Source organism: Staurois parvus, unplaced genomic scaffold (genome assembly GCF_062004578.1).
Source record: "Staurois parvus isolate SC_StPar_1 unplaced genomic scaffold, SC_StPar_1.0 ptg001133l, whole genome shotgun sequence".
NCBI lineage: Eukaryota > Metazoa > Chordata > Amphibia > Anura > Ranidae > Staurois > Staurois parvus.
In genome coordinates, this window is record NW_028318929.1 from 4,501,714 (window position 1) to 4,527,541 (window position 25,828).

The window sequence follows — 25,828 nt, forward strand, 5'->3', positions numbered from 1 at the left end:
AAAAAAAAAAAAAAATGACACAGGGCGGGGCAATCTACCTTTAGTAACAAGAGACACACCAGCAGACAGTCCCATCAGGAGGGAGGCTGCTGGAGACACCCCCCACCAAGCCAATACACATAAACACATACATCCCATAATAGTTTGCTCCCAAGCAAAACACACAATAGAACAATGGGATGCAACCACATGGCATTAAACAATCAACAACCCCCCCACCCCAATGTTAGGACAGATCACCCTGTAACCCTAACAGGCACAGGGTGATTTACACATAAGAGGGATACGGGGAGCTGAGACGGGGGTCTCCCCACCTCTCCAAAGTGAGCTGTGTTTCATGGGCCCCCCATCCAAACTGACTCCTGTCACAAAGAGTCCCAGGGCAGCTTTACACCTATGATAACATTGCCCCAAGGTGTTGTGTATGTATTTTTGGGTGTCTGCCTGTTCTTTCTAAAGGGTCCTCAAAGCCCATTCATGTAGTAAACTGCACATCTGACCCTTTAACACATGAAATGTGCTGTGGTGTGTTGGAAAAAAGTGTCTGGTAAATTTTTTTTGGCCCATAAACACTCATTAAGGACCCATAGGAATGCAATCAACACATCAGAAATGCATCAGTGCACACTGTAAACTGCTCGGTACAAGCAGACCCTTTAATATATTACTACCTTTGAAGACACTGACAAAAATTAGACACGTTAGTCTGGTGATACATCTGATTTCAAATAGTATAAGTGACATTTAATATATTGTTTTCTTCACCATCAGTCAACAGAATAATGACATGCTGGATTGAGTTCCACTCATCCTTGTTGTACTGATGTATCTGCGATGACATCATGTACAGCACAGACTCCAGTGCCCCCTTAATGTTGGTTCCTTGCTTATCACGGTGCTCTAAAAAAAAAAGAGCAAGAATCTACATATTACTGGGAATGTTTCTAAATAAAATAATAAATGACATAAAAATAATAAATAAAAAAAAGAAAAAAAAACCCAGCAAAGATATGCATTATCATTAAATCTCAATTCCCCAAATTTTGCTGTTTTTGTAAATCCGTTTAAATGTGAATTCTAATTTTTACATGGTTGGACGAATGTACAGTATGTATGTATGTGCAATACCTGTGGATCCCCGTTGAAGCTGGACATCACTGTAAAAGATGCTGCTGCTACTAAAGTGACCTCCACTAGCGTCTGGATCCTGTGCTGAGCAGCTGCCCTGCTGTTTAATGAATGCAGGAGCTCACTTGCTTGGCACAGGCACCAATTAAAGAGCACTATGCATTTTCTCAATGCATGCAAAGTATTCTCTGATTGGAAGAGGTGAAGATCATGATGACATTGGCCCGCCTCTTCACCTCATCCAATCAGAGAACGATTTACAACGTGTTCCATTATTGGCATCCGTGCCAAGTGAGCAACCTGCTTTGATCACAATGCAGCAGGACAACTGCTCGGCACAGGATTTGAAAGCTAGCAGTGATCACTGTAGTAGCAGTGCCTACTACAGTGATTTCCAGCTTTCACAAGGATCCCACAAGTACCGCATATGCATACTTACATTGGTCCAAGCTAGTCCAAGCGTCTCAGAGAATAGATGCTGGTAGTCCTTCCTTCTGAGTCACCGCTTGTCTCCACCCCCTACCAGGGGTGGACTGACAACTCATGGGGCCCCCGGGCAATAGGGGATCATGGGGCCCGTGTCCTTGCCCAAACTCAAAAAAGCCTATGAAAAAGGTAGCAGGAGCATCTCATGGGGCCCCCTACTGTCCCCGGGCCTCGGGCAGCGTCCAAGTTTCCAAATGGTCAGTCCGCCCCTGCCCCCTACCCACCACTGAGCACCATCCCTTGGTTCCATTCCCTACCCACCTCCCATTACCGCCCCTTTTAGAGAATACAGAGCCAAGTATCATTTTGTGGTGCTCAGTATTTGCATGGAATTTGTTAATGATAACAAGAAAAGCTGTAAAATAGATTGCCTGCAGCCAGCAGCAACAGACGACCCCTGCAACAAAAATCCCCCCCGGTAAAAAAAGGTCCAACCCAACAATAGACCCTTGTCATCAACAATCTGCCAGCAGACAGCATCAATAGACCCTCCAGTAGCCAGCAACAATAGACCCCTCCCTCAACAGTAGATCCCTCTCAGGAACAAAATACCACCCCAGCAACATAAGACCCCCTCCCAGCAACAATATATCCCCCACAGTAACAATAGACCTCACCAGCAACAATAGAGCCCCCAGCAGCAACAACAGACCTTCACAACAACAATAGAACCCAGTAGCAATAATAGACATCCCCAGGAACAATAGAGCCCCCCAGCAGCAAGAATAGACCTTCACAGCAACAATAGAACCCCACAGCAACAATAGACCTGCCAGACTCATCCACCTTACCAACTGCTCCGTTTCCGCCACCCCCCTCTGCCAATCCCTCCACTGGCTTCCGATTGCCCAACGGATCAAATTCAAACTGCTAACACTGACGTACAAAGCTGTCCACCATACTGCCCCAAACTACCGGTACATCACCGGCCTAATATCCAAATACCGCCCAAAACGCACTCTCCCCTCCTCACAAGACCTTCTTCTCTCTAGTTCCCTGATCTCCTCCTCCCATGCCTGCCTCCAGGACTTCTCCAGGGCATCACTTATCCTCTGGAACTACCTACCCCAATCCATCAGACTATCACCTATTCTCCTCTCCTTTAGTCGCACCCTAAAAACCCACCTCTTCAGGGAAGCCTACCCCACCCTCTGCTAACTGCCGATCTCCTCCACTCTTCCTACCACTCCATCCCCCACAGCTTTTCCTCCCGTACCACTATCCCCTCCCTCCTAGATTGTAAGCTCCAAGGAGCACGGCCCTCGAACCCCTCATGTATTGCACTGTATTGTTATTGTACTGTCTCATGTATTGACCCCCATTGTAATGTACAGCGCTGAGCGAACTGTTGGCGCTTTATAAATACTGTATAATAATAATAATAATAATGGACCTCCCCAGCAACAATAGAGCCCCCAGCAGCAGCAAAAGACCTTCACAGCAACAATAAAGTTGTATTTTTCCTGATGAATACATTGCCAGGGTGGTGCCCCTGGCACAGCAAAGCCCCAAATAGTCAGGACTGTTGGAATGCACAATAAAGTGATGAAGATGCAGAACTCACTGCTGTAGATGAGGTTCTCCTGAATCAGCTCCAACACATATTCTATATCATTGGAGTCCTTGTCATGAGTGGTAATTGTAACAATGGGCGCAGTGGCATAGGAGAGAATTCCAAACTGAACCTTCATGTCAAACGCCCCAAGCTGGAAGTGAAAAAGAAAAGGCATCAGGAACGGTCATGTTGTTAATGGAGAAGGCGCATGCTCATGCTGGTTCCTCCAACAATACCCAACCCTCAGGGAAAAACCTTCAATGTCACAGAAATAAAGTCAAGATGACTGCGACTAACTACAACCAGCCCTTTAGTGGTCTGGCACAGGCAAAAAGCTCGAACACCCCTTTCCTCGCCTCACACCCCCTTAGCCCCCATCTTTTACCATCCAGAATTTACACCAGGTCTAGTACCTAGTCAGGTCCAATCAGGGGCGGACTGACCATTTGGAAACTCGGGCACTGCCCAAGGGCCCGGGGTCAGTAGGGGGCCCCATGAGATGCCCCTGGTACCTTTTTCATAGGCTTTTTTGAGTTTGGGCAAGGACACAGGGGCCCCAAGATCCCCTATTGCCCGGGGGCCCCATGAGTTGTCAGTCCGCCCATGGTTCCAATGGTGGATTAATAAAGGCCTTTTACAAACTGGGGACTTCTTAGATGGTGATAAACCACACATTTTACAATATTATCCTGAGGAATGACACATGCATCTAACTCAAACTTTCCGCTGTAATCAAATGACGTCTTTTGTTCAGGCTAAACTTAAAGTGTTACTAAACCCACACCGGTAAAATCAGTCTGTATATGCAGTAAAGCATGCTTGTTATACTCACTGTGGTACCTAAGGGGTTAATCCTCTGCATTGTATAAAAATGCTGTTTGATCCTGACTTCTCTGATCCTCCCCTTCTTCCAGTGTCCCCCTTTTATCTTCTAATAAGACATTTTGTGTGGAGACACTCTGCAGATGCTCAGTTTGGTGTGTATTGCTAGAGAGTATTTTTATTTCTTGGGAGAGTGCATGTGATCAGCACAGGGCCAATCAGCACTGTCCAGACAGAGGTCAGGGGCTTTGCATCCTCCTAGAGCAGAAAGAAAACTCCTACAAGCTTTAACCAGTGCTCTACTGGACACTGATAGAAGTCACAAGCCGGCTCTAACTGCTGATGATTAAAGGTATTTAGCAGTTTATATTTACTAAAATAATTGCATTTCCATGTCCTGAGTACTGTGGGAGACCAGATATAGTGAATGCAGGGTCCGGGCAGAGCGGATATAGTGAATGCAGAGTCCGAGGAGACCGGATATAGTGAATGCGGGGTCCTGGGAAACCAGATATAGTGAATGTAGTGTCCTGAGAGACCAGATATAGTGAATGCAGGGTCCGGGGGGACCAGATATAGTGAATGAAGGGTCCTGGGAAACCGTATATAGTGAATGTAGGGTCCTGAGAGACCAGATATAGTGAATGCAGGGTCCTGGGAGACCGGATATAGTAAATGTTGGGAGCTGGGAGACCAGATATAGTGAATGCAGGGTCCTGGGAAACCAAATATAGTGAATGCAGGGTCCTGGGAGACCAGATATAGTGAATGCAGGGTCCTGGGAGACCAGATATAGTGAATGCAGGGTCCAGGGAGGCCAGATATAGTGAATGCAGGGTCCGGGGAGACCAGATATATTGAATGTACGATCCTGGAAGACCAAATATAGTGAATGCAAGGTGTGGGGAGACCAGATATAGTGAATGTAGGGTCCGGGGAGACCAGATATAGTGAATGTAGAGTTTGGGGAGTCCAGATATAGTGAATGCAGGGTCGTGGGAGACAGATATAGTGAATGCAGGGTCCTGGGAGACCAGATATAGTGAATGCAGGGTCCTGGGAGACCAGATATAGTGAATGCAGGGTCCTGGGAGACAGATATAGTGAATGCAGGGTCCTGGGAGACCAGATATAGTGAATGCAGGGTCCTGGGAGACCAGATATAGTGAATGCAGGGTCCTGGGAGACCAGATATAGTGAATGTAGAGTTTGGGGAGTCCAGATATAGTGAATGCAGGGTCCTGGGAGACCAGATATAGTGAATGCAGGGTCCGAGGAGATCAGATATAGTGAATGCAGGGTCCTGGGAGACCAGATATAGTGAATGCAGGGTCCTGGGAGACAGATTTAGTGAATGCAGGGTCCTGGGAGACCAGATATAGTGAATGCAGGGTCCTGGGAGACAGATCTAGTGAATGCAGGGTCCTGGGAGACCAGATATAGCGAATGCAGGGTCCTGGGAGACCAGATATAGTGAATGCAGGGTCCTGGGAGACCAGATATAGTGAATGCAGGGTCCTGGGAGACCAGATATAGTGAATGCAGGGTCCTGGGTTTACTAACACTTGCTTTCGGAACCCCTGACACTTACATGTTTTGAATTATCCTGCCAATCCAGAGATCTGACAAAAGGCTGTATTTCTACATTATACTTATCCCTGACATACCCGAATTGCAAACTTCCCTATATGATGCTTCCCGATATGAACATCTCATTAGAGGTAATCGAATACCTGGATATTGCTAACGTTCGATCCAAAATAATAAAAAAGTTTTAAATCCATGTACACCAGTACATATACATAAGCAGCCGCTGTGAACTGTGATATCAGCCAATTAAACCATATGAAACAAAAAGCAGTGCTAAGTAATAAGTGATATAAATCCAAAATACATTCATGTGAATAAATAATGTGAAAATAAATGAATTCTCAATTAGAACATTAAATAAAATGTTTATATAAATGTGCCAAACACAAAAAAGTTTCCAGAAGAAACCAAAGGTTAACAATGTCCTTCCTTAGAACTCCTCCATCTAGGAAAGAATCAATCCACAAGGTGTGACTGAAAGGTTAACATTTAAAACTTAGTGCAATATAGTGCGCCAATAAGAAGAATTCCGCCGCCTCGTAAGGCCCCTTTCCGTTTTTTTTTCATCAGTTCGGTCATGTTTTTTCCAAGAAAAACAAATCAGTTTGCATCCGCTTTTCTTCGTTTTCTGTCCATTCCGTTTTTTTGGGGTTTTTTTAACCACTTCCAGTCCGGACACTTTTACCCCCCTTCCTGTCCAGGCCAATTTTCAGCTTTCAGTGCTATCACACTTTGAATGACAATTGCGTGATCATGCAACACAGTTTGATTTTTTTAGCATTTTTTTGAGACAGATAAAGCTTTATTTTGGTTGTATTTATTCACCGCTGGGATTTTTATTTTTTTTGCTATGTAAATGAAAAAGTCCAAAAATTTTGAAAAAAAGTGTTTTTCTTATAAAATTTTGCAAATAAATAGTATTTCATCATAAATCTTGGCCAAAATTTATTCCGCTATCTTTTTAGTGAAAAAAAAAAATAACCCAAATTAGTTAATAACCAAAAATTATAATTTTTAAACTTTTTTTTTTATATTATTATTTATGGGGGGGGGTTTTTTACATACTGTCACCCTAGCAGTACAGTGTCACTGCTTTTTTTTTTTTACACTGATTTTATTTACACTGATTTTTTTTTTTTACACCGATTGCCTTTACATCCATAAAGGCTGTAAAAGCAATCATTTCTCCTTCTGTCTAGCTGCATTCTTGCAGCCATTGAGAACTACTGTGTGAGCTGTGATTGGTCACAGCTTGTCACATGGTACAAGCCTGTTGTGAATAGCCTTGTACCATGTGACCTCTGTGATCATTCACAGATTTCACACGTAGTAAGCAATGATGTCAGAAGTGACATCTTGCTTACTACTCTGCATGTGATCACTGATTGGCCATGATCGGACAGAGGTCCCGTCTGACGATCGGTGTTCCATTGTGTCCGGAGGACACAGTGGGCACCGGATCACAGTGCTGTGCGCTCCCAGGGAGTGCGCACAAGCAGGGTGTGGGGAGGCCGTTTATAAACGGCCACCTGACCCTGCACTGCCACCGTCCGGCCGTTTATATACATGGGCCGGACGGGAAGTGGTTAATGGAAGAAAAATAGGGTTTTCTTACGTTCAAAAAATGGATGTTAATGGATGATCACCCATTTACATCCGCTAGTCCATAGAAATACATGGGTGTCTGTTTCTCTTCCATAAATGGACAGATGAAAAACGAACATACGGAACGCCCGTGTGAAAGGGGCCTTGCTCAATTACAGGCGCCTCTTACCAGATCAGGTGGACCATCAAGTTATAAATGGCCATAATACTCTCAGCACGCCATTTCCATTGAGGACACCACCGCAGTCAGTAGCCGATGTCAACAATGGATAAAAATAATAAACATTCCTCCAAGGTGTAGTATGTTTAAAAATCTCTCTCTTTATTTAAAAGTAATAATCACATCCGCATAAAGGCAAAAGTGGAATGATCATAAAAAAAAATTTCTTACAAAAAAAAATCAATGTAGTAGGCTGATAGCTCTGGCATGTAAAAGCCAAGTCAGACAGCAAACAGCATGGACTGATATCACTACGTGCCTGGACCAGGAGCGGACAGACAACTCATGGGGCCCCCGGGCAATAGGGGATCATGGGGCCCATGTGTCCTTGCCCAAACTCAAAAAAGCCTATGAAAAAGGTACCAGGGGCATCTCATGGGGCCCCCTACTGACCCGGGCCCTCGGGCAGTGCCCAAGTTTCCAAATGGTCAGTCCGCCCCTGACCTGGACATTGATTTTATGTAAGAGGTTTTTTTTTCCATCACTGTGTGCTGTATATAGGCTGTGCAGAGATCAGAGCTGTGGGAGGGGCCCAGTAGCTCCACCTACTACAGGTTGCCTGCAGGAGGGGCGGAGACAAGACCAGTCACCCTGCACAAGGAGAAAAGCAGTAGTGGCCAGTCTTTATTAGAGCAAAGTTTTTACACTGGATCACTGCACAGATTATTATTATTATACAGGATTTCTATAGCACCAGCAGTTTGTGGAGCACTTTACAATATAAAGGAGGACAGTTGGATTATTATACCGTTCAATACAGAAGGAATAGGAGGGCCCTGCTCATGGAGCTTTCCATCTAAATCTGGAAGAAATACACAAAGTACACCAAGATTCAAGTTAGAATACACACGACTCTTATATTCAGGCAATATTTGCTTATCCCGGAGTTCAGCTTAACCCCCAATTCACATCTCTGCGGCCGTGTGGGCTGCGTTTTGCACGGGCATGAGAGCCCATTCATTTGAATGGACTCCCGTGCATTTGACACGCAGGGAAAGAACTCCCTGCACTTCTTCCGAAAACACAGCCCGCATGGGAACCTCGGTTCCCAGTACGGTTGCGTTTTCCAGTGCGGGCAACGTGCCATTAAAACTAATGGCACCCGCCTGCGGGTCCGCATTTCTCTGTGCGGGTGGTGCGGCTGCACGGATTTTTGTGCGGATCCTCAGCAGCACCACCCGCATAGATGTGAACCGGGGATTAATGTGTTGTGCTTTCTTACAAGGAATATGTAGTTGGCTAGAATTACTCAGACATAAAGTGGTGATGACACAAACCCCATTGACAAGTTCCTCTGCGCACTTCTTGGAGATCTTGAAGTTGTCTTCACCAATGCTTTGCGAGGCATCCAACAGGAGATACACATTCAGAATGCCATCCTTCGTTACTTTTACTGAGCGCCCACCAGAAGCTGTAAGAGAGATGAAACCTTAAATGCCATATAAGAGCCATGTGCAGATCCTCAACTGAAGCTGAATGACACGTTGGTTTTTGTTATATTTCCAGGCCACCAGTGATGAGGTATCCCCACCAGGTTTCACAATTCTTCCCAACCTGCTGTAGAAGTTCAATGACGGTGTACAGCTCTTCCAGTGCACTCTCTGTAATGCAGAATAAAACAATATTTGGGGAATACAACTGCAAGATGGTGACTTTGTAGGAGGTGACAAAGACAGGAATCGAGAAATCCAGATATTAAACGTATCAGTTTCAGGTAGATTTAGCTTCAAATGTTAACCTGTCCTCTAAATTTAAAGCTGAACTCCAGGAAAACAACTACATATATAGCTAAAATATAGACAGTATATTTCAACCATTTACCTTTAAGGAATTTGTATTTCTGTCCATCCAGTCCTGAGATTTAACCAGCCGTCCACACAGCAGAGCCAGGATCGTGACCTAAGGTTTCTCTATTGCAACACAGCTTGGTTACTTCCCTGCCCCTAGTCTCTGCCTGAACAGTGAAGGAGGAGCAGAAGCAGAACACAGATGCACACTGCTCTCTCCTCCTGTCAGTGTGCCCATTGTCAGCACATACAGGGGCATATGTACCACAAGGCAAATAAGGCATTTGCCTAGGGCGGCATTTTTTAGGGGGGCAGCAATGCCCCCTGGAAGAAGGGATGTATGCGGCATGGGGACCAGGTGTGATGCGAGAGAGGCTGCGGGCTGCTTGATGGTGTATGCAGAGCCCGATTGTCATTCCCGGGGATGTCCAGAGCTGTGAAGCTGTCTTTCTGTTGCTGGGGAAGGGGGGGTTTGAGTGTTAGTGGAAGGCTCTCTCTGGTGGGAAGGATGGGGCAGGGGTGTTGTTGGTCGGTGTCAGGCTCTCTCCGTTCCACTGCATAGAGCAGAATTTTCCAACCTCTGTCCCCAAGTACCCCCAACAGGCCATGTTTTGGGAATTTCCTGTAGGTAAAATAGCTGTCATAAATAACATTGATTTTAAAACACTTGTAGAGGGTGAAGGCAATCCTGAAAACATGGCATGTATGGGGAACCACTGGCACAGAAAGCTGAAATCTAGGCAGACAAAAACACAAATTAAAGCAGCTCTGTGGTCATTTATACATAATGAAACTTATTTTTTTAATGTAAGCAGTGTAAGTACCTGAATCTGACTTGGTATTAGCCCCTTTCAGTCACTGCACAGCTTGGTGTGTAAGAAGCAGCACAAGAGGTCAATCAGTTCATGTGAGACAAGGTGCATGCTGATGGAAGGAGAAATCACAGTTACAGAGAGATGAGCTCATCACTGTGCTGCTTCTCCTTCACTGTCCAGTCACAAGTTGGGGGTGGGTCCCTGACAGCCTGAGCCCAGAGGAAGTTGGTTGAATGTTGATGGCTGTCAAAAGACTAAGGGCATCTAGTGGGGGAAGAGTAGTACTGCATGAGACAACTTTTGATCTTACTATCATTTTTTATAAATATTTTTGTCTGAAGTTCTGGTTTATTTATAACAGCATTAATTTGTGTTTTTATACACTCACCGGCCACTTTATTAGGTACACCTTGCTAGTGCCAAGAAAATATCCCCCACACCATTACACCACCACCATCAGCCTGAACCGTTGATACAAGCCAGGATGGATCCATGCTCTCATGTTGTTTATGAGAAATTCTGACCCTACCATCTGAATGTCACAGCAACCAGTCTGCCCATTCTCCTCTGACCTCAGGAAAGCATTTTCGTTCACACAACTGCCACTCTCTGGATATGTTTTCTTTTTCTGACCATTCTCTGTAAACGGTAGAGATGGTTGTATGTGAAAATCCAAGTAGATCAGCAGTTTTTGAAATACTCTGACCAGCCTGTCTGGTACCAACAACCATGCCACGATCAAAGTCACTTAAATCCCCTTTCTTCCCCATTCTGATGCTTAATTTGAACATCAAAAAGTCATCCTTACCACGTCTAGATGCCTAACTGCATTGAGTTGCTGCCATGTGATTGGCAATTTGTGTTACCAAGCAATTCAACAGGTGTTAGGAAAATTGTGTACGAGCGCACCTGTAAATGTCAAATAGCAGCTGAACACCAGGTAACCATACACCCTAAAAACAATATAAATCATAAGATGCAGCGCTATAGAACCGGAATGTTAAATAAAGGCGAATAAATGAATCAAATAAATAAATAAATAAATAGATGACTGAATAGATGAAACAGTTCATAGAATAAGGTGACTTTAAGTGCTCTCCTCTATTTCATATCCTCCTGATGCTCAGGCGCTGTGCGAAATAGTGCTGAAGAAATGCACACTCACCAGAACGCACAGGAAAATGAGCGTTTGTCAATATAAATTCCCCTTAGAGTCATCAGCTGGTCAGGATAAGGTAGTATGATAGCCTCCCTCCAGAGCTCCTGGATATTCCTGTGCAATCCCTTGGTAGGTGGCCTATGGACTTCTCCTTAAAGCTTACATGCGTTCCTTACCCAGCAGAGAGATGAGTAGCTGCAAATGGATACTCCCCAAGGGAGTCAAGACAAAGACGTATCCATAGTGTAGTAGGTAATTAAAAAAGGATTTATTAACACATCAAGTATCCGTGATACACAGCAGTGTGTATAAAAATGTGTGGACTGACCGTCCAATGGTAAAGATGGCAAATCCCCCCAGACGACGTGCGTGTGCACGAAACGCGTAGGAGGAGCCAGGAACGCCGTGACGTCACGCCGCCGGAGCATCGTGGAGCTCCGGCGGCCATCTTTACCATTGGACGGTCAGTCCACACATTTTTATACACACTGCTGTGTATCACGGAAAAGTGATACACAGAAAGTGTGCATTTCTTCAGCACTATTTCGCACAGCGCCTGAGCATCAGGAGGATATGAAATAGAGGAGAGCACTTAAAGTCACCTTATTCTATGAACTGTTTCATCTATTCAGTCATCTATTTATTTATTTATTTATTTGATTCATTTATTCGCCTTTATTTAACATTCCGGTTCTATAGCGCTGCATCTTATGATTTAAATTCAACAGGTGTACCTAATAAAGTGGCCAGTGAGTGTACATTTGAACAATGTTTAAGTAAGCGATCAGGGGCGGACTGACAACTCATGGGGCCCCTGGGCAATAGGGGATCATGGGGCCCCTGTGTCCTTGCCCAAACTCAAAAAAGCCTATGAAAAAGGTACCAGGGGCATCTCATGGGGCCCCCTACTGACCCCGGGCCCTCGGGCAGTGGCCGAGTTTCCAAATGGTCAGTCCACCCCTGTAAGCGAAGAATATACAGTGTGCAAAAAGGGAATGTCTCTCCTTGCTGGTATCATTCATGTGACCATATGCTGCTATGCTCTTGGCCATCAAAGCTTGGATAAGTGACACTGCAATAGTCAGCTGGTCAGTGGCTCTGCCTATACTCTGATCCTCTCCTTCGGCACAGATCACATAACCAACACTTTGGTATTTGGTCACGTGACCAGCATCGGCAGGGACCAGTCTGCACCTTTTAGGACTTTTGTAGATGGGAATATGCAGCATTTTTTCAGGTGCATTTGTTATGAATTTGAGATCTGTATAACATTTTTTTTACTACGTCGAACTTATTTTGCCCTTCTTTTGAGCTGCTTTGAGACAGATGTCTTGGAAGTAGCGACCAAGTTTGTTCATTGGTGTTCACTGATATCTAACATGATATCTTACTTTTCTTTTTAAAGGTGTTCAAGACCCCAGAAAGAGACCCAGCAAACTGTTGTCCAACATCTTCAGGGAGATCAAAGGCATATGGGTCTGTGGGGAAAAAAGGAAAAGTAGAATCAGAGACAAAAGACAAGGAAGTATGAGTCCATGTGAATATAGAAGGTCTTAAAAGGGGTTTTTCCGAGTTCAAAGAGAAAGTGGAAAACTTCCAGAACCCCCTCCCTCTTCACTGCTTAGCAGCAGGGAGGTCTCATTTGGGGGCCCCAGATGATAACTGTGTGGCAAGAAATATTGCCAAACAGCTTTAAAGCTACCATGTCTCTGCTTTCTTTCCCCTGAGCCACTGCTGGAAAGGGGAAGTGTGAGTGGAGCTGCCAAGAAAATGACTTGAACAACTCTAGTGCTTCTGCTGTAAACTGCTGTGGTGATGAACTTCTCCCCAGTGCCTGCAGCTACGTACAGTAGTAGTGAAGGCCTGTATTAAAATTGAATGTCCATAGCCTGGCTACAGATTAACTTTAAAGTGGACGTATCCTATAAAGCAACATTTCTCTATTGTTTTACCCCACAGGAACCCCTATTTTTTAGGTCCCAGGGAACACTTACTGAAAAAAAATTAATTGGGGTAAATTAGAAACATGCTCTTTCCATTGGTGGTTAGTAGGAAGAACGCAACTCTTACAGACAGTTAAAAAGATCATCAGTGTCAGGCTTTACCAAGTGACATTGGTCCGGAAACTTTGCAGGTAATATCAAATGGCAGATCAATCAGCCACAGCTCAAGGGACCCCTAGCAACCTCTATGGAACCCTGGTTGAGAATAGCTGCTTTAAAGCGGAGCTTCACCCAAAAGGGGAAGTTCTGTTTTAAGGACTGCTCCCCTGCTCCCCATTAAGGATTGGTACCTTTGGGGGGTGGGGGGGAGCAGGTACCCAAATTTGACAGGTACCCGCTCCAACTTCCAGTCCGATCACCTAGGCGACCAGAAGCGGAAGGTGTCCTCCCTCCCTGTAGTCTTTTGGGACATGTGACAGGTCCCAGAAGACTACAGGACCATTCATGAAGCGCAGCGCTACTCGCGCATGCACAGTGGGCACCCGATTGTGAAGCCGCAAGCTGTCACAGCCGGGTGCCCGCACTGAAGATGCCGGCCTCCTAGAATACAGGACGGCCGGTGAAACGGGCTGCGGGGGACACACCACGGGACCACGGGACAGGTAAGTGGCTGTTTTTTAAAAGTCAGCAGCTACAGTTTTTGTAGCTGCTGATTTTTATTTTTTGGCAGTGTGAGTGGAACTCCGCTTTAATCCTTCATAAGATGAGATAATTGAGGCGATTGTAGATGCATTGCAACAGAAAAAAACTAAGCACTGTCCATGACGTTTTTTTAAAATTTGCATTAACATTTCAACTTTCAAGAGAACACACCTGAAGACTTGTCCTGAAAACTGAAATTGTAGCGCAAAAAAAAAAACGTATCATGTATGGATACTACCCAATTGTTTTTGTTAAAAGAGCAAATTAACATTTTGGGCTGTGGGAAACTTTTCCACCATTGTTTCATCGGGCACGAGTCTTTTGTAAATGAAATCTATGGAGTTATTATTCCTAGATTAGGTCTAAAAGGGACAAATTTTAGTCTAGACTAAGTTGCGTTTAAATGTTTTTTTTCTTACTGGAGTAAAACGTGCATAAAAATCCCCAGAAAGCTGGGATAGCAAAGGGCTCTGAACAGCATGGGTGGAATAAGCAGTTGATAGTTTAGGGCCTGGTACTCACACTGACAGCTGACCTCAGTTCCGCTCCAGCGTCTGCTCTCTAGACAGGTCCGTTTAGCTGAGCCCACCAGGTCAAGGCTGTTAGCACACTTGTATGAGACACTTTCGTCAATGTCGTACCGAAGCCCCGTTTTCACTGCTCCAGGAGGCACTCCGGGGTCAGCACAATGGCCAGCTGTTGGGTAAAAAACAGAAAAAAAAAAAAAAAAAAATGTTATGGTGTTGGCAAATTACTTCATTCGTCCTTGCATCCTGCCCTACACCAGCAAATACCAGCACCACTACACAGATCCTGCTAGTCACCACTCAACCTCGATCAGTGACCCAAACAAAAGTATATTCGTGTGAAAAGCTTTCCATACAAGACTTGTGTCAGGAAACGCCTTCCAGTAGTACAAGAAGAGCGCCGTGGCGCACGAATATACGCATTCGCAGGGTGCTGACAAGACGAACAGATGTGCGGGCGCCTGGACAGAGGCGCATGCGGCCGCGTTCACGCCAACGCATGCGCACTCACACACGTGAGTGCGCAACTGTCACTTATGCTGGCGCCAAGTGGGCTATTTAAACTGGCTGCTGCAGTTACCTAGTTGCCGTATGGTCTTTTCCCCTGCTTGTGTTCCTGACTTCTGTGATTGTTCCCTGTTGCTGAATCCAGCCTGTTCCTGACTACTGATTGATTGCCTCCTGCCCTGACCCCTGGTCTGTTCTTGGACTACTCTTCTGCCTGCTCCTGATTGACTGACCTCCTGCTGCTGAACCTGGCCTGTGACCCAACTACTTTTCTGCCTGCTGTTCATGCCTGATCTGTCTCGTCCAATACCGAACCGGCTTGTCTGACTCTGCAGCTTTCTACACGGTGCACCCGCATCCATCCATCCTGCACGTATCCCTCTGCACCCTGCTCTGGTCTGCTACACATCAGTCCAACAACTCTCATCGGACAGATCACAGGCCCTCTTACCCCACCGAGCTCCTGCGACTGCTGTTCCACTCTCAGCGGTCCCCAAGCCAGGGTCGTACGAGAGGTCTGCCTCTTCACATCAGGCTCACTACCCAGGTACGTGACAGGCTGGTTCTGCTACTGTATTGGTATATTACATTGCCATGATAGGCTTAAGTCTTGTCTCCAGAGCAGCCGTTCTATAACATTTTAATATGGAGGAACCCGGGAAATAACTTTCTGATCTCAGGGAACCCCCGATAATTACTTTACAGTTCACAGTACATTAGTGCAGTGTTTCTCAACCTTTTTTCAGTCAAGGCACCCTTTAATATTATGGACAGTCTTGAGGCACCCCAATGTGAAAAACTATTCAAATAGTTTTATATAACGCAGCAACATCCACACATGTAGGACACCCAACAATGGAGGTAATTTATTCTTCCAAAGTAAATACACTTTTGCACACTGGTACTGACTAGTATTCCAATGTTTCTTTTCTCCCTCATTTTTCCTCCATCACTGAGCTAATGTGACCCCAGCACTGATGGAGAGGGGCAGGGGAGTTTCCAAGCAGGATGCTGTGCAGGCAGCTGACATCCTCCTTATCAACTGATGATGTCAATGGTTGTCAGGACACTGGCGGCTAGAAGGTCGTAATGGTGCACAATGAAGACCTGTGGCTTTGTGTAACTAAAAAGCAAGCTTGTTCCACCCACTGGCTTGTATACAAGTTTTGGGCAATTTTTAGACATTTTGCCAAGGCACCCCTGAAGAAACCTCAAGACACCCTGGTTGAAAAAGGCTGCATTAGTGCGATGGTCAGTGAGAAGAATGCTCCTTACATTGGTGGTTAATGTGAGAATCCTCCTTATATTGGTACTCAGTGGGAAAGATGTGCCCTTTCAAGAAAGCTACAAAAAATTAGGGTTCTGTGTAAGACTGTCCTTTTTTTGTAAACATTTACCACATTGTCCATTTAATCCTTGCATCTAAAGGGATTGTATAGGAATTCTATATAAAATGTATCTTCTCCCCTCCCCCTCCCTCTTTTTGTTTCTCCATCCCCTAACCTTCTTTATCCTCCTTGACTCCTTTCTCATTGTTCCCTATACCACTCATTTCCTCATATTTATCCTATTTACTTTCCTTTTTTCCTCTTACATTTCTGCTCATTTCCCTGCCCATAGGCGCTCTAATTCCATACCCGCATTACACCAGCACATACACTTCTTTCATTTCACAAAGACATCCTTCCACACATTGGTAAGCTTTCAGTGCTATCTCAGCTCTACTTATTGGCTAGTGCCGAGCTCTGTATACCTTTGCACCCTCTTTCCCTCATAAGTTGCCCAGAATCTCTACTCCTATCCTCTGCTCCCTTATCCTGCTACTCTATGCTGCAAGATACATGAGGGTGCAAACAAACGGCCCTGCCAGTCTTGTGGAATTCTTACGCGAAATTAGGGTCATGGTGTTAGGGATCCGGGTATGACCAGAAATGTGTGGACTGACACAGGGAAGTAGCAGGCTTCAGGAACACAGGCGTAGTCAGGCTGGAGAGGTGAAATGGTCAGGCAGGCCGTAAGGTACTGTCAGGTGCCGCCTGGCAGTGTCTCTAGCAGCCCACAGCACGGATTTCCTCAGGGCGGGGGGTCTAAGTCCCAGCCTGCTATTCACCAGGGCCCCTGATTGTGGGGATGGACTTGGTGCAGACTGGAACCAGGTCACGACCCCTGAGTGCGTCCGGCTGTGGTAGAGAGTACTGGCAGGGGAGTGCAGGAACAGAGTCTGATGGGAAGAGGCAGGCAGACTTACTAAAGGTGATCCGTGCGGGATGGATGGATCGTCGGGTGAAGTAAGCGTAGTCAGACAGGCCGGGTCGGTATCGTGCGGGCAGCGTGGTACAGGAGGAGCAAGCAGAGAATGGTTGGGGTCACAAGCCAGGTTCAGCAGGTAGCGGGCAGCACGGTACCGAGGATAAGGCAGAAGGATGGTCAGGCAAGCCAGGGGTTCAACAGGAGACGGTCAGCAGAGGTCAGGATCAAAGCAGGGTCAGCAAAGAGGCAGGAACACAGGATACCAGGTACAGGGGCTCATGGGAAACATACACCAAGGCCCAGATCACAGGCCTGGTCATTCCTTAAATACATTTCCTGCAATCAGCTTCAGGTGTTGGCTGACTGCAGGAGTGAGCTTCTGGCTGGTGAGAGCACCCGCTGGTCAGCCCTGGTACTGCAGCCCACACGGCAGGTGAGTTCCACCACCAGTGCTGAGTCCATTCCTGACACATGGTTAGTGTGTGCCTTTTTCCTTGCTGTGAATTTATGCCTGTTTTTTCTAGTCGAACTTTATTAACAACACGTGTGACATGAGATCGCGTTCTCAGGTTGTGTATGGCAACATCTCTTACCGTCTGACACCTGTTAATTGTTTTCTACTGTATTTTTCATTGGCACATTGTATATCTTTGTACAATTTGTATGCATTGAGTTTCTTAATAAACTTTATGGAAAAAAATAAATAAAATGTATTTCTTCATTATGATAAGGTCTAAAAAATACAAATTTACAAAATATTTGTATTATTTTTATTGAGACAAATACTAAATATTTGGTATTTTCAAATGAATCCATCAAATTAAGTCCTTGGATCCTTTCCATATTTTCCAGGCTCTCCTTAACTTCTCTATTGATCTGTTGTTTACAGAACTCTATAGCTCAAGCTGAAACACTGTAAATGAGTCAGCACCATGACTTCTCCCTACCATCTCATCTCCTCCCTTCATCCAGTTCAGTTTGAAATTTTAGTTAGACTGAGTGTACAAAAAACATATTCTAATGTGCTCTATCTTCAGAAACCCACAGTGCTTTGGGAATCCTGTGTCAGAGCTTCAGCTTATATATTAAAAACAGATATAAACCATACATTTTAAAAATCATGGACTTAAAAAAAAAATAAAATGAACCCAAAATCATCTCTTTAAGTGTTGGAGCAACCAAGTACTGGTGTAAGGGACCGCCTGGCGGTACCACTAGCACTCCACTGAATAGGCGTCCCCAGCGCACGGAGTCTAAGTCCCAGGGTGCTTGTTCACCAGGGCCCCTGATGGTGGGGATGGACTTGCAGCCCCCTGAGACCAGGTCGTGGCTACTGGGTGCGTCTGTCAGTGGTAGTGGTATGCGCCAAGGGCTCCCACGGGGAAGAGTCTGATATGAGGAGGTCAGCAGACCCCACTGCACGGGATGGATGGATGGATGAGCAAGGTCAGACGGGCCGGGTCGGTAACAGAGAGGACGGCAAGGTACAAGGCAGCGGGCATAGAATGGTCGGGTCACACACCAGGTCAGCAACAGCAGGTCAAATCCAATAGGGGGCATTCAGGAGAGAGGTCAGGCAAAGCAAGGGTCAGGGCAGGAGAAATACAGCAAGGTCAGGTACAATCCGGGTCAGCAACTTACAATACACAGGTTCGCAGATACAGGATACAGGTAAGACCAGAAGGCACTGAATGACAGCTCAGGGTCGTTTAAGTATCCCGCCCTGCGCTGCCATTGGTGCCCAGCGGGCGGCCGCGGCTTCTACTGCGCATGCGCGAACTCGAACGCCGCGGCCGGCCCGGACCTAGTGCTTGAGTCCCTGCACAGGGCGGCACACTGCGCCTGCGCCGGGACCATCGCGGCGGGGATCGAGAGGATCCCTGACATTGCCCCCCCCCCTACGGGCAACCTCCGGATGCCCACCCGATCTCTCCACCACGGGTGATCGCGAAAGAACCTCCGGACAAGTCTAGGTGCATGGACATTCTGGGCTGGTTCCCAAGAATTGTCCTCAGGGCCATAGCCCTTCCATTTGATTAGGAATTGGGCCTGGCCCCCCCTCCTTCGGCACTTTAGGATTGATTCCACCTCAAATTCTTCTTCTCCCTCGACCATTATGGCTTCTGGGGGTCTCGATTCTCGGTCAGGGAAGGCATCTGGGATTACTGGCTTCAGCAGGGACACATGGAAGACTGGGTGGATTTTGAGTGTGTCAGGAAGGACGAGTTCGTAGGCCGCTTCGTTGACCATCCGTTTAATGCAGAAGGGGCCTATAAACTTGGGTCCCAATTTCTTCGACGGACAAAGCATCTTTAAATTGGACGTCGCTAGCCAAACCTTCTCCCCAGGCTGCAACACCAGATCTCCCCTCCGTTTCCTGTTGAATGCCTTCCTGTAGTCTTCCTGGGCCCGACTGATGGCCTCTTGAAGCTTCTTATTGTTCGTGGAGAAAAACGTTACTACATCTTGTGTTGCTGGTACTGGGCATTCCGGGACCAAATCCGGGAGGAAGACGGGGTGAAAACCATAGTTGGCAAAGAACGGGGACTGTCCCGTCGCTGAGTGACGGGCGTTGTTGTAAGCGAATTCTGCTAGGGGGAGAAGTGGCATCCAGTCATCTTGAGTAAACGAAGTGTAGCATCTCAAGTATTGCTCCAGGGTCTGATTGGTCCTTTCGGTTTGACCGTTAGTTTGAGGGTGGAATGCAGAGGAAAGGGACAATTTGATGTCCAGGGCTTTGCACAGTGCCCTCCAAAATCTTGACGTGAACTGGACCCCTCGGTCCGAGACAATGTCTTCGGGGACCCCATGCAGCCTTACTACCTCACGAATGAAAACCCGCGCAGTCTCGGCTGCCGAGGGGGTTTTCTTCAACGGGATGAAGTGGGCCATCTTGGACAAGCGGTCCACGACCACCAGGATTGCCGTGTGGTCTAGTGATGGCGGAAGCTCGACTATAAAGTCTAACGAGATCTTTTGCCAAGGCCGTTCAGGAATCGGTAAGGGTCGCAGCAGACCCCAAACTTTGTTTCTGGATGGCTTGTTCTTTTGGCAGGTGATACAGGACCTTAAATAGCCCTTACAATCTTTAGCCATGTCCGGCCTCCAGAAGGAGCGTCGGAGAAGTTCCAGGGTCTTTTCTGGGCCAAAGTGCCCCGCCATCGGATGGTCATGGCAATGGCCCAAGACCAGGGTTCGGGCTTCCTCCGGCACCACAATCCGATCTTCCCTCCATAGGAGTCCCCCCTTGTTCTGGAGGAGCCCTCCGGCTGGGGTAGAGACGGTTGTGGATGCCTCCATTATCTTGGAACGAAGGTCCGACTGAAGGGCCAAGAAGTTACCCGAGGACAGGATGGTGTCGGGTACTGGGATCTCCTTGGCGTCCTCGTACATACGTGATAACGCATCTGGCTTAGTGTTCTTTGATCCAGGCCGGTACGTAATGTGGAAGTTGAATCTAGAAAAGAATAGTGCCCATCTTGCCTGTCGCGGGCGTAGACGCTTGGCGGTTCTCAGATATTCTAGGTTTTTGTGATCAGTAAATATTAAGATGGGGTGCACAGCACCTTCCAGCAGGTACCTCCATTCCTCTAATGCCGTTTTGATCGCCAGTAGCTCTCGATCACCGATATCATAATTTTTCTCTGCTGGGGTAAGCTTCCGTGAGAAGAATGCTACAGGATGGAGCAATTCCTTGGTGCCTTTCCGCTGGGAGAGGATGGAACCTACCGCATTCTCCGATGCATCCACTTCCAGGATGTAGGGCAGGGCGGCGTCTGGGTGACCCAAAATGGGTGCCGAGGTGAACAACTTCTTCAAGGCTTCAAAAGCTTCCTGAGCTTCTGGTGTCCATCTGAACCGGGTTCCCAGCTTGGTTAGCTGAGTAATGGGGGAGACCAGACCCGAGAAGTTCTTGATGAACTTTCGGTAAAAATTTGCAAAACCAATAAATCGTTGGACGCCTTTCCTGTCCGTGGGTTCAGGCCAATCCAGTATTGCAGCGACTTTCTGGGGATCCATCGCGACCCCCGCGGTGGAGATAATCAGGCCCAAGAAAGTAATGCTGGATTGTTCGAAACAACATTTCTCTGCCTTGGCGTACAACCTATGCTGCCGCAATCGCCCCAATACCCTCGCTACATGTATTCTGTGTTCCCCCAAGGAAGGGGAGAAAATCAAAATGTCGTCTAAATAGACGATAACAAAGACATCCAGGAAGTCCCTAAAAATATCATTCACAAAGTGTTGAAACGTGGCCGGAGCATTACACAACCCGAACGGCATGACCAAATATTCAAAATGGCCGAAGCGGGTGCGGAAGGCCGTCTTCCACTCGTCCCCCTCCCTTATGCGAACCAAGTTGTATGCTCCCCTCAAATCCAGCTTTGTAAAAACCACTGCTGTTTTTAAACTTTGGAATAACTCTGGTACTAACGGCAGTGGGTAACGGTTCTTTATTGTGACCCTGTTCAACTCCCTGTAATCGATACACGGCCTCAAGGTTTTGTCCTTTTTTTCAACAAAGAAAATTCCCGCCCCCGCCGGTGAAGTGGAGGGGCGGATGAACCCCTTCTGGAGGCTGTCCTCGATATATTCCTTCAGGGCCCCCAATTCGAGCTCTGAAAGGGGGAAGATTCGCCCAAAAGGAATTTCTGAACTGGGTAACAGGTCAACGGGACAGTCATAAGGGCGGTGGGGGGGTAGAGTATCAGCTCCCCGCTTGCTGAACACATCTAGAAACTCATGGTAGGCTGCCGGGATTACCTGTTTTAATTCGGCTTCCCCCTCAGAGCACAGGAGGATTTGGGGGACCCCGGGCCCGAAGTGCGGCAGTATACCCGACAGTATGGAGAAGGGAACGAAATTACTCCGGTCTCCCAGTCAATTTGGGGGTTATGGGCCCGTAACCATGGGAGCCCCAAAATGACTGGGAAGAGGGGTGAAGCTATAGCATCCAGGCGGAGCAGTTCCTGGTGCTGGCCGGCAATGACAGTGGCGATGGAGGGGGTTTCCTGGTTCACTACCCCTGATTTTATCCGGGAACCGTCGGCCAAATAAATATTGAACCCCTTCTGTTTCAATTGGAGAGGAATACCCTGCTGGAGAGCAAAATTAATGTCCAAGAAGCAGCTGCATGCCCCCGAATCAACTATGGCCGATACTTCCACGGTCCTTTCCGGAAGCTGAAAGGAAAGGGGCACCACTAAGTATTGGGATGGACTAACATTGCCAATGGACAAGGAGGAAGAGGTGCACTTACTCAGTTTCTGCGGGCAGGATCGTACCATGTGACCAGCTTCACCACAGTAGAGGCACAGGTTCTGGGATCGTCTGCGCTGATGTTCCTCTGGAGATAGTTTAGGCCGTGCCAGGCCGAGTTGCATAGGTTCAGGGATATCTCCAGGTGGCCGGTTCTGGATGTTTGGCCTAGGTGCTTGACTGGGACCTTGAAATGACCCCCAGGGATTTCCATGACCCTGGCCGGACCTCTCAAACCTGCGTTCCCGCAGTCTACGGTCAATCTTAATAGTCAGTGCAATTAAGTCCTCTAAAGTCTCAGGCACCTCCACCCGGGCGAGCTCATCTTTCAGGCCTTCTGATAGGCCTATACGGAACTGATGCAGGAGAGCAAACTCGTTCCAGCGTGTGTCCCCCATCCAGCGCCTAAATTCAGACGCGTACTCCTCCGCCGCTCGGCGGCCTTGCCGGAGCGTGTACAAAGTAGCTTCAGCAGAAGCTGCCCGCTGTGGGTCATCGTATAGGATGGCCATTGCGTCAAAAAAATTGTCAACCGAACTGAGGTGAGGGTCATTTTTTCCCCGCAGTCGGTGGGCCCAGTCTTGGGGTTCACCCTGCAGGAGGGAGATGACGAACCCCACCTTCACGGATTCAGTCACAAAGGTTCGTGGTTGCAACTCAAAATAGAGAAGACAGGACTCACGGAATGACCTGAAGCGTGTGCGGTCCCCGTGAAAACGTTCCGGTAAGGGTACTCGGGGTTCGGCCGCCGGGAGTGGGGCGGATGCCCCAGAAACCGGCACAGGGGCTGCTACGGCCGGGGGTGCGGGGACCGCGGCCTGTGGGGCAGAAACGGATATAGTGCAGGTCTGGAAGTGATTCTCAATCTGCTGACATCTGTCCTGCAGGGCCGATACGGCCTGTGTCAAGTTAGACAGGTGCCTGCAGATCTCCTCAAGCGGCGAGGGCCCTCCTCTAGACTCAGTCATGGCCTTCTGGTACTGTAAGGGACCGCCTGGCGGTACCACTAGCACTCCACTGAATAGGCGTCCCCAGCGCACGGAGTCTACAGTTGTGGCCAAAATTATTCAACCCCCAATGCTGTAAAGGGGTTTAGGGACTATAGTGTACATTTGGAATTGTATTCAGAATCAAATCCTACAAGGACGTTGTAACTACCCAAATGCAACTAAAATGACATCAATTGTTTATGTAATACAGTAGTAAATGGTTCTTATGTGGTTTCTTCATTGCCACAATTATTCAACCCCTTAAAGACTACCACTCTGAAGAACAGAGGTTCATACAGGTGCTTTCCATCAGGTATTGAAAACACCTGTGGATGTCACCGAGCAGCAATCAAGCATAATAAGCACCAATTAGGCAGCTTTAAAATGACTGTGATACTCAGCTCCTTCTAGACATTTACTGGTGTGGTTACAAACATGGTGAAGGCAAGAGAATGGTCCAGGAAGACAAGAGAAGAGGTGATTTCTCTTCACAGGAAGGGCAATGGCTATAAGAAGATTGCAAAGATGTTAAACATACCAAGAGACACCTTAGGAAGCATCATTCGCAAATTCAAGGCAAAGGGCACTGTTGAAACGCTACCTGGTCGTGGCAGAAAGAAGATGCTGACTTCGACTGCTGTGCGCTACCTGAAGCGTAGAGTGGAGAGAAGTCCCCGTGTGACTGCTGAGGAACTGAGAAAAGATTTGTCAGATGTGGGTACAGAAGTTTCAGCCCAGACAATAAGACGCACACTGCGTAATGAAGGCCTCCGTGCCAGAACTCCCAGGCGTACCCCCTTGCTGTCTCCAAAGAATAAGAAGAGTCGACTGCAGTATGCCAAAAGCCATGTGGACAAACCACAAAAGTTGTGGGATAGTGTTCTGTGGACTGATGAAACAAAATTAGAACTGTTTGGGCCCATGGATCAACGCTATGTTTGGAGGAGGAAGAACAAGGCCTATGATGAAAAGAACACCTTGCCTACTGTGAAGCATGGTGGAGGGTCAATCATGCTTTGGGGCTGTTTTGCTTCTGCAGGTACAGGGAAGCTTCAGCGTGTGCAAGGTACCATGAATTCTCTTCAGTACCAGGAGATATTGGATGGAAACGTGATGCAGTCCGTCACACACCTGAGGCTTGGGAGACGTTGGACCTTTCAACAGGACAATGATCCCAAGCATACCTCCAAGTCCACTAGAGCATGGTTGCAGAGGAAAGGCTGGAACATTTTGGAGTGGCCATCGCAGTCACCAGACTTAAATCCGATTGAGAACCTCTGGTGGGACTTAAAGAAAGCAGTTGCAGTGCGCAAGCCTAAGAATGTGACTGAACTGGAGGCCTTTGCCCATGAAGAATGGGCGAAGATACCCGTAGATCGCTGCAAGACACTTGTGTCAAGCTATGCTTCACGTTTAAAAGCTGTTATAACTGTAAAAGGATGCTGTACTAAGTACTAAGATTGAATGTCACTTGGGGGTTGAATAAAACTGATAATGCTGTGAGCACAGAAAAGACATTTGTGGTTATTTCATTATAACTGTTATGTTATATTTGTCTGACCTACAAGTGCCTCTTTAATGTAAATGTAAGCAAGATGACTGAATGATCAAAAGCAATGTCAAACTGGCCAAAACACTCAATTTCAGTGGGGGTTGAATAATTTTGGCCACAACTGTAAGTCCCAGGGTGCTTGTTCACCAGGGCCCCTGATGGTGGGGATGGACTTGGAGCCCCCTGAGACCAGGTCGTGGCTACTGGGTGCGTCCGTCAGTGGTAGTGGTATGCGCCAAGGGCTCCCACGGGGAAGAGTCTGATATGAGGAGGTCAGCAGACCCCACTGCACGGGATGGATGGATGGATGAGCAAGGTCAGACGGGCCGGGTCGGTAACAGAGAGGACGGCAAGGTACAAGGCAGTGGGCATAGAATGGTCGGGTCACACGCCAGGTCAGCAACAGCAGGTCAAATCCAATAGGGGGCATTCAGGAGAGAGGTCAGGCAAAGCAAGGGTCAGGGCAGGAGAAATACAGCAAGGTCAGGTACAATCCGGGTCAGCAACTTACAATACACAGGTTCGCAGATACAGGATACAGGTAAGACCAGAAGGCACTGAATGACAGCTCAGGGTCGTTTAAATATCCCGCCCTGCGCTGCCATTGGTGCCCAGCGGGCGGCCGCGGCTTCTACTGCGCATGCGCGAACTCGAACGCCGCGGCCGGCCCGGACCTAGTGCTTGAGTCCCTGCACAGGGCGGCACACTGCGCCTGCGCCGGGACCATCGCGGCGGAGATCAAGAGGATCCCTGACAACTGGTGGTCATATTACCAGGGAAGAAAGACAAGGCGGATGGAAAGGGGCATAAATGATTCAGAAGCTGCAACATTGCTATGCCTGCAGCAGGACATGAATGCTAGTCGGCTATCCTTTCCTTATCCTGCCACTGTACAGGCAAGACAGGTGTTAGCACCCCCATACATTACGCGG

The 25,828-nt window shown here is 47.3% G+C and overlaps 1 protein-coding gene across 1 annotated transcript in view; it reads right to left on the minus strand.

Annotated features, from left to right (window-relative positions):
• The window catches only part of LOC149439369 (complement C2-like), a gene marked incomplete at its 5' end in the record, with an annotated part of 72,960 nt that overhangs the window by 46,389 nt on the left and 743 nt on the right, over positions 1–25,828 (minus strand). Inside the window, 5 exons of the mRNA XM_089659110.1 lie at positions 766–900; positions 3,179–3,320; positions 8,684–8,817; positions 12,559–12,645; positions 14,335–14,508. Of these exons, the coding sequence (XP_089515236.1) occupies positions 766–900; positions 3,179–3,320; positions 8,684–8,817; positions 12,559–12,645; positions 14,335–14,508 (672 nt within the window). The remainder of the gene's footprint in view (positions 1–765; positions 901–3,178; positions 3,321–8,683; positions 8,818–12,558; positions 12,646–14,334; positions 14,509–25,828) is intronic.